The sequence below is a fragment of the Gigantopelta aegis genome, chromosome 6 (genome assembly GCF_016097555.1).
Source record: "Gigantopelta aegis isolate Gae_Host chromosome 6, Gae_host_genome, whole genome shotgun sequence".
Lineage (NCBI taxonomy): Eukaryota > Metazoa > Mollusca > Gastropoda > Neomphalida > Peltospiridae > Gigantopelta > Gigantopelta aegis.
The window spans coordinates 84,443,112-84,452,905 of NC_054704.1; the positions used below are offsets into that span (position 1 = coordinate 84,443,112).

The window sequence follows — 9,794 nt, forward strand, 5'->3', positions numbered from 1 at the left end:
AGCGCAATATTATGTACAAGAACAAATACAATAAGATATATTACAGTGCATGCATCAAAAGAAGAATTATTATCCATGTTTAGAAATATATCAGTGCTACGTTCACACTAGCAGGTAAAGCGAGATATAACACACCGACGTCATAAAACTGACCAATACTAAGACCTTACTGAAACTTCATCCAGCGAGTTCAGTAAATATATTCAAATCATTTATGGGTAATAAATAGAACATTGCACTAGCTACGAATATCATTTCGAATCAAGTTTATGTCCTGCGTGAAATGATGTTCATTACTACTCGCTAAAGCTCGTGACAATTGAAAATTATTTCATTTGGGATACAAACATTAAATAATAATATCATTAAATATCATATATTATACACTTTCGGTTTTTCGGAGGGTCGCCTTGCTTTCCCGTCAGTTCGGTCTGAGATTTGCGAAACAAACCAGTTATACATTTATTTTATTTTAGTTTATTTTAGTTTAGTTTAGTTTAGTTTAGTTTAGTTTAGTTTAGTTTAGTTTAGTTTTATTTTAGTTTAGTTTTAGTTTTAGTTTGATATATTTTGTTTATGGTTTACTGAACCCAATCAACAGTTATAAAATAACGTCCTGGTTTTCTTTAAATAAACTGAATATTATATTTTTACAATAAAAACAACTGTGGATTGTTTTGCCCCACAGTTAATAAATCGAAATACAATTGGACGGGTTATCTTAACGCAGAGTTGAGTTTTTACTGATATAGTTAGTTGATTTTTTTCAGTAATAACAATGTTCGATGAATGCATACCGGCCTCGGTGGTGCAGTGGTAAAGTCATCGGGCTGGTAGGTACAGTTAACGGTACCGGCTCCAACCCAGAGTGAGTTCTTCAATACTCAATGGGTAGGTGTAAGGCCATTACACTCTCTTCTCTCTCACTAACCACTAACCAACTAACCAACTGTCCTGGACAGACAGCCGAGATAGCTGAGGTGTGTGTGTGTGGTGTGCCCAGGACAGCGTGCGTGAACCTTAATTGGATATAAGCACTAAAATAAGTTGAAATGAAATGATAAATGTATGCTAAAACTCAATATCACTGTAGGCAATCGTGTCTAGGGCGAGGATTTGACAAGTTGGTTTTAACTCCTCAACAATTTGAGAAGTTGACTTTTTAACTCCTCAACAATTTGAGAAGTTGACTTTTTAACTCCTCAACAATTTGAGAATTTGACTTTTTAACTCCTCAAAAATTTGAGAAGTGTGGTTTCTCCTGGATATTCGAAAACGAAAATCTGCCTTTAATCCAATTGGCAGTGAGAACGGTGTATGTGTGTGTGTGTGTGTGAGAGAGAGAGAGAGAGAGAGAGAGAGAGAGAGAGAGAGAGAGAGAGAGAGAGAGAGAGAGAGAGAGAGAGAGAGAGAGAGAGAGAGAGAGAGAGAGAGAGGAAACCGGCTGCTGCCATAAAGACTAATCGTTTAAAAAACCCAAATTACTAAGGATTTTAATATGCATTTCCCATAGACAGGAGAGAGAGAGAGAGAGAGAGAGAGAGAGAGAGAGAGAGAGAGAGAGAGAGAGAGAGAGAGAGAGAGAGAGAGAGCGGGAGCGAACGTCTAAACATGTTATAGAAAGAAATGGTTAAACTGTATTGGCCTATCATATTATGTGTGTTTTAGCATTTCATGTGATGGACATATTACGTTTTGTGTAATTTGTGAATTGGAGCACTATCATAATAAAGGATATCGAACTTCTTGTATTGTTTTTCATGTGCACGCTCACACGAATTCTGTAAGGTGCTGTAGATTAGCTCGTGTTCGATTGAACTGCCTTTCTAGATGAATATCTTCTCTCTTTATTGTTATAACGGCTAGCTAGTTATAGAAAGTAATGAATCCATTCGAAATACAAGTAGTAAGACCCTCTGGGGGGTCTTACTATTAATACAAGAAAGAAAGAAAGAAATGTTTTATTTAATGACGCACTCAACACATTTTATTTACGGTTATATGGCGTCAGACATATGGTTAAGGACCACACAGATTTTGAGAGGAAACCCGCTGTCGCCACTACATGGGCTACTCTTCCGATTAGCAGCAAAGGATCTTTTATTTGCGCTTCCCACAGGCAGGATAACACAAACCATGGCCTTTGTTGAACCAGTTATGGATCTCTGGTCGGTGCAAGTGGTTTACACCTACCCATTGAGTCTTGCGGAGCACTCACCCAGGGTTTGGAGTCGGTATATGGATTAAAAATCCCATGCCTCGACTGGGATCCGAACCCAGTACCTACCAGCCTGTAGACCGATGGCCTGCCACGATCGAGGCCATTATTAATACAAAGTCGATTCGACGAAACAATGAATCTCTGTTATATATAGTATTTTGTATATTATACACGCCCCAATCAGATAACGATGTTATTGATTATAGTCCGAGACATATTTAAATGAGGAGCCGTGTAGGGTTCGCTAGTGTTCACCTGTCCACTAGTGTAAAAATGAACACTAGCGGTCGACGTTGCAACCGCTAGTGTTCACAAAAGTCGACAGTGTCGACCGTTAATGTAACATTTTAAATTGTTACACTAGCGGTCAACATTGCAACCGCAAGTGTTATTTGTTACATTAGTGGACAGGTGAACACTAGCGGACCCTACAGAGCCGTTTTGTTAATCACCTCAATTTGTTGTGGTCAGCTCGACTTGCAGGCTGATGGACATGGGTCAAGACGGGTCCTGGTTTAGGATCGTCCAGAACTGCGCTCTGTCTCACTAATTAAAAGTACACAACAGAACAGAATTTTATTTGACTGACATGGTCAGTATAAAATGTTTGATGAATGTTATCCTTAAAAATTAGCAACCCCTTTGTTCATACCAGTGTTACGTTCCCACTAGACTAAATGGGAAAAAGGGTGCAGTGAACGGTTATTAATTTTGGGATCCAAATCAGAGGATTCCTCTACCTCTGATTATTTGGGGTTTGTTTGTTTTTTTCGTTTAATATTAAAGTTTTAAAGAAGCATACATGTTCTGTTGGCTGCCCCAACTTTCCAGTTTACATGATTAACTAACAGAGGTTTCTGCTCTTAAGTTAAGATTCGGTATTCGGTATTAAGATTCAAGTCTAAGAAAAATGTGGCAGCGATGTTGCTTGTAGCGACAGTGCTTTAACTAAACATTTCAAGCAATGAATAACACAGCCACATATGCCTCACCACCCTCCCTCCAACCCCCCCCCCCCCCATAAAAAACAACAACAAAAACAAAAACAAACAAACAACAACAAACAAAAAAAAAGAAAACAAAAAAAGTACCAACACATACGCCAAAATTAAATAAATATGAATACGTCTTCCATCCCTATTGGTCTAATCCTAGACATTTTCCCGTTAAAGGGAAAACATGGAAGAGGGTTGGGTTTGTGTGTGTGTGTGGGGGGGGGGGGGGGGGGGGGGGGGGGGTGTACAACTTAAAAATAATATTTATTAATTTCTTTTCTTCTTTTTTATTTTCTTGATGAAAATAGCTATATACAGCGAGGGTATTTTAAAGGTAGACCTACTATAAAAAGGGACTAGGACTCTCAATATGCTCAAGCTGAACAACCAAGACACTTAGGCCCATATTTATAAAGGCGTTTTAGGTAAAACATATTTGAACTAAAACATGTTCTAACCTAAAACACATTTTAAATCGATATCATAAAAACTGTTTTAAGAAAAAAACACTGTTTCACTAAAAACATTGTTTTAGAGTACCGTTTTAAAGTGTACACATATATGCAATATCAGGAATGCGCTGGTCTTACGAAATATATGTCAGATGTGGGGAAGGGGAATGTACCTCGGAATATATGCGTAGATCGCCACGAATTTTTGTTTTACTCTTGGACCGATTAAAGGACGAATTAAGGGAATGAACGAAATGACAATCTTTTAAAGACTGTTTTATTGTGTTTTTCTCTGAGCCCTCACTGTTCACCTCCCATATTTCTTCCCTGAAAGCTGGCGAGAACATGAAACATACAAGTGGTTTATTTCACTGAAATTACGACAGATGCACACACTGCATGCAACAAGTGAAACACATTCTATTCAACTGAACTGCATGCACGTATGGAAGGGTATAGTTTTCACACAGAACAATTACACTGGCACTGCATTACTTCTATAGACACCTGTGAGCGTTATCTACTGGAGGTAATGTCAGATAAAAAAAAAAACTACACATTTTTCAAATCCTGAAAATACATTTTTGGTGCATACAATTAAAGAGAGGGCTCATATAATAGAAGATAAAAGGAATGACATTAATTTTAACAAGAAAAAAAAGGCCTCCTGGGAGGAGGTTATCCAAGATTACCACGATCATTTCCCTGAGCATACCGGGGAAACAATGACGCAGATAAGAGACTGGTGGAGACGGGCAAAATGTCAGGCAAGGAAAGACCATGCGAAACATAAACGAGATATGAGCAAAACAGGGGGTGGGGAAAAGCCGACTTCTCCGCAAGGTATCACAAAAGATATCTGTGAAACAATCCAGGATGACCTGATTCCGCTCATCAACACTTTCGATGACGATGCCGCCGCCACGTCAGCAGCAGCAAGGACAACCCAGACTTCACAGCCCAGTGATGAGGATGAGGATAACACTGACTGCGAAAACATCAACACTTTAGACGACGATGCCGCCGCCACGTCAGCAGCAGCAAGGACAACCCAGACTTCACAGCCCAGTGATGAGGATGAGGATAACACTGACTGCGAAAACATCAACACTTTCGATGACGATGCCGCCGCCACGTCAGCAGCAGCAAGGACAACCCAGACTTCACAGCCCAGTGATGAGGATGAGGATAACACTGACTGCGAAAACATCAACATGCCCATGGATGAAGATGAACTGCCCTCTGGTACTGTCAACAGAAGCCCTTCTCCGATTGGTAATACCGAGACGACAACTCAAAACATCATGCCGCAGAAAGAACAGGTTGCTTATTTTTATTTGCATATTTTACTGCAAAAATTTTTATTTCTTCTTATTGGAAACAAAACACGTGAGTCTTCTGTATGTTCCTGTATTAAAATATTACGGAGTGGCGATATATACCTATTTAATTTCACTACTATATTGTTATGGTGAACAGTTAATTGCATATGGTGAACAGTTAATTGCATATGCTGACGGTACGCCACATTTTGGTGGAGTGTAAGCATCTTCATGAAACTCGAAAAGATATTTTTGGCCAAAGTAATGTGATGGAATCATTTCGATTCCATCCAGAACGTATTTTACAATGTTTACGTCACACCGAGTTTTATTCTAAATTTTAATTATATCTATCTGCGATATTTGTATTTTTACACAGTCCTTTACACTGTGTTTTTATTTAACTGTTGAATTTTTATATTCATGTTGATCATAAAAGAATTGTTTTTGCATTTACCATAGTTTGACACCCAATAGCCGATGTATTTTTCGTGCTGGGGTGTCGTTAAACATTCATTAATTTATTTATAAAGTTAATTGCATAATGATGTGCACGTGCATGAAGGTTTCTCTAAGCAGTGATTTCTTCCCCCATCATGCATTATTAAAGCTGCATGGTTTAGCTTCTGAAGTCAAAACGCATTTAAGGAATGAAACGTAGTCTACCGATAGATCGCTCGCTCGAAGCGCGGTCGGTGTAGGGTTGATCATCATCAGGGGGGTCCATTGGGCTTTTTCTCGTTCCAGCGAGCGATCCCGACTGGTTTAAGAAAGACAATGATATCTACTATCCTACCTCTTGGATACTGCATATAAAAGATTGCCTTTCTGATTATATGTCCTTACCCATGTGTTCAATACCATATAACATAGTTAATACGTGTTAAGTACATTCTTACATGAAGCATTTCTTTCATTTTCTTTTTAAAACACTGTTCTGCGTTTACAGCTATTGTAAATTCTGTAATTTTTCCTTACTTTGTTTGTTTGATTGCTCTAGTAATTTTAAAAAAATGTAAAAAAACAACAACCCAAAAACAACCACTCTATAAACGCAAGATAAGTCAGTTTCATTATTTTTATTTTGGCAGATGGAAACCAAACAAACATCTTCAAACAAACAACCATACACCACACCAGAGATGAAAATTCTGGAATTTTCTCGAAAGGAGCACGAAGCAAAAATGCAAAATCTATATTTGAAGCATGAAATTCTTCAACTTAAAAAGCAGTATTGGAGCAAAAAGTGCTCAACGCCAAGCCACCCAGCTTCATCTAGTACTAGTTTTTGTCCAAAGCACCTTTTGTTTTAAATGCATAAAAGGTGGTATATAAAACAGTTACTTGTAGTTTGTCTGTTACACAATAAATTCATAGCTAATAATATTGTTAGGTTTTTGGTTACTAGTATGTTATTTTAATGGATTAACTTTTAATATGTTAGGCAAAATACTGTTGAATAAGAGCCCGTCTGACAGCATTTCCACGTTTTGTACTCGTTGATCTGAAGTGGAGGCTGCGGATCTTCAATGTCATCGTCTAAATTGGGTTCTCTGTCACTGATAGCAATATTATGCAATACAGCAGTTGCTACAATCACTGCTAGAGATGTTTGTAACTTTTTGAATCGGAAAGTATATGTTAAACAAGGAAATCTTCGTTTCCACATTCCAAACATGCATTCAACTACATTCTCGTGTAACAGAGAGCACGGTTATATCCGTTTTCGGCAGCGTTTCCTGGATTGAGCAGAGGTGTCATTAGATAGGGCAGACAAGGATATCCCGAATCGCCAATCAAGAACCCATCAATTTCTCCATCTTCAAATCTCTGTTTCATTAAAGGGACACACCCTAGTTAGTTATTTGTTAACCATTACGGCGTTGTTTTTCGCTATTAAACCCCATTTTTCACAAATAAAATTGTACTTTACTTACATTTTATTATTTAGAATACACATTTCCATTCACCTGAAGTGCTTTTTGGTAATCCTGATGTTTGTAAAACCACGAAATGATTTTTTTGCATTTTTCATAAGACGTGCTATCGAGAAAAAACCCGTTAAGCAAGCGAGGTCCAATCTATTTTTAGAGGGAATCTTCCTGTGTAAACGTCACAGATGTTGGTATACCACGTGACCGTTATCGTTTTGATTCGGTTTGTTTTCTCGTGCACGGTTCGCGCAATCAACATCAGATTTGTTGTTGTTCATTTGTGAGATTTTTCTTCACAGTTCGTGAACATTTTCAGTAACAATAAAGTTCAGACAAGTAAGTGTCTCAATACAAAACGTTACAAACCCTTAAAACCAAGAATTTTGCTAAGTCTTAGAGGGGATACAACTAGGACAGAACAGTTGGAACATGTCCAGGAGAGGTGAAAAGAACGCACCCCAAGTCTGTGCGCACTCGTGAAATTTGTCGTGACGTAGGCATTGTTGTGCTTCGAGCGACATCTATCGGTGACATCAGAATACTAACTTTCAAAATTATTTCAAGCAATTGGGACATGGGGATTCCCATGGTATTTATCGATATAAAACCTGCTTTTTCACTCCATTTGATAAAAACGTGATCTAAGTGTGTTACAGGTTTATATACTCTTCAAAAGAAGAAACGCAAAACCACATTGTCGTAACATTTGGAGAATTGATTTAATTATTGAATGGTGAGTCCGATAATTACCAAATGTTGCAGGATTGTTCACAATTCACTCTAGTCCATTGTGAGTAAGTGATAGGACACACCACCAAGGTCAAGGTCATCTGGAGTCAATACCGGGTGTGGCCTCCGCGTGTGTTGACAACTGCCTGGCACCGCCTGCCCATTGAAGCAACCAGAGTACGGATGACGTCCCGGGGGATGGTGGCCCACTCGGCCTGCAAGGCAGCTGCCAGCTCGGGCAGGGTCTGGGGCTGTGGTTGTCGCTGTCGGAGGCGTCGGTCCAACTCGTCCCATAGATGCTCAATTCGGTTCAAATCCGGTGATATCGATGGCCAAGGAAGGACATTAATGTTGTTGTTCTGTAGGAAAGCCGTTGTGAGACGTGCTGTGTGAGGCCTGGCGTTGTCATGTTGGAACACTGCGTTGGCGTTGGCCATAACTGGAACGATGTGTGGCCGGAGGATCTGGTCAATGTAGCCCTGTGCATTCAGGTTGCCCTGCACGTGGACCAGGTCAGTTCTGCCAGTGTGTGAGATGGCTGCCCACACCATGACACACTACCCCCCCCCCCCCCCCCCGAATCTGTCCACTTCCTGCACGCAGTTTGCCGCATAACGTTCACCACGACGCCTATACACGCGACATCTTCCATCATGACGTCGGAGCAGAAATCGGGACTCGTCACTGAACCACACCTGTCTCCATCGCAGTTGAGGCCATTGTCGATGAATCTGGCACCACTGCAGTCGGAGTCGACGGTGTTGTGGTGTTAAGATGACACCTCGAACTGGACGTCTGGCACGAATTCGTACCTCACGTAGGCGGTTCCGTACGGTCTGGTCGGATATCCTGCGCAAACCTGGTATTGCTGCGGCTGTGGAGGTGGCAGTAGTCAATCGTTCCCGAAGGTGGCGTATCCGGATGTAGCGGTCCTGCCCGGGGGTAGTGACCCGTGGTCGACCGGATCTAGGGAGGTCACGTGTTGATCCATGTTGCTGGTAACGGTCCCACAGTCTGGAGATGGTGCTTGGGGACACATGGAATGCCCTTGCAACGGCCGTTCTGGATTCGCCTGCGTCTAGTCGGCCGATGGCATTGTTTCTCTGCGGTTCACTGAGACGTGGCATGTCCTGGATTGTCAACTGTCGGCCAGATACAGAGGCCAGGCAAGCGAACACCCTGCACTTTTATACTGTCGGTGTTCATGTTGCACGTGCAGACAACGCACGCGCAGTGGTGACATGGTTTGCACGTGGCTGCGTTTTTGCGAATATTCACATTTTGAAACTTTATTTTACAGTAGCTGCGTTTTATCGAATGTAACCGTGGGAATGTGTTTGGGACATGCAATGACCTTATATTCACAAAGCATGAACCGGTAGGAAACATAAAATCGGAGTTATAACCCATTTGTACCCTTTTGCGTTTCTTTTTTTGAAGAGTATAGATTAACCAAATTATAATTTATTTTCGCTGGATGGAACTAGGGTATGCGGCTTTAAGCTGATGTCGAATATTCTCCTGTCATGTACTGAACCATGCCAGTGTGACACTATGTTGACAAATCTACGTTTACTGTCGCTCACTGCTTGGACATTAATAGAAGACCAGCCTTTTCTGTTGATGGATCTTTGCCCGTTTTCACCGTGTCCAATTATACGGATGTGACTGCAGTCAATGGATCCTACGCAGTTGGGGAAACCAGCAATGTTGAAAAATCTTTCTTTAAGATCGTTCATTTCCTCGTTATTGGAGAATGAAATATACTGTGGTCTTAATCTGTCGATCGCATTCGTCACTCGTTTAAGGACAGTACATACGGTCGTCTGAGAAAGTCCATGGAGGTCGGCCATGGTGAGCTGGAATCCCCCTGTTGCATAAAACCGCAATGCAAGTAAGACTTGAAGTTCGCAAGGGACTGCATGATTCCTACGTGTTGGCTGTTCTATATCTGCCCGCACGATGTTAGTTACAACGCGAACTGTATTTTTGCTCAGACGAAATCGCATTCGAAAACACTCATCAGACAAACGGTCAAATGGATTGTCACGATCTCTGAAAACACACTCTCGTCTCATTGCACGGTTGTAGTTGATATCCTGAATACGTTGAAGATGTTGTAGTTGTCGGAGTACGTCCAT

General features: G+C 40.7%; 1 protein-coding gene across 1 annotated transcript; it reads right to left on the reverse strand.

Annotated features, from left to right (window-relative positions):
- Nucleotides 1-6,676: 6,676 nt before the first annotated feature.
- On the reverse strand, nt 6,677-9,794 carry LOC121374758 (putative nuclease HARBI1). Its single transcript, XM_041501867.1, has 2 exons — nt 9,186-9,794; nt 6,677-6,820 (listed from the first exon to the last, which is right to left on the reverse strand). Exons 1-2 carry the CDS (start codon nt 9,792-9,794, stop codon nt 6,677-6,679), a joined length of 753 nt encoding a protein of 250 aa, XP_041357801.1.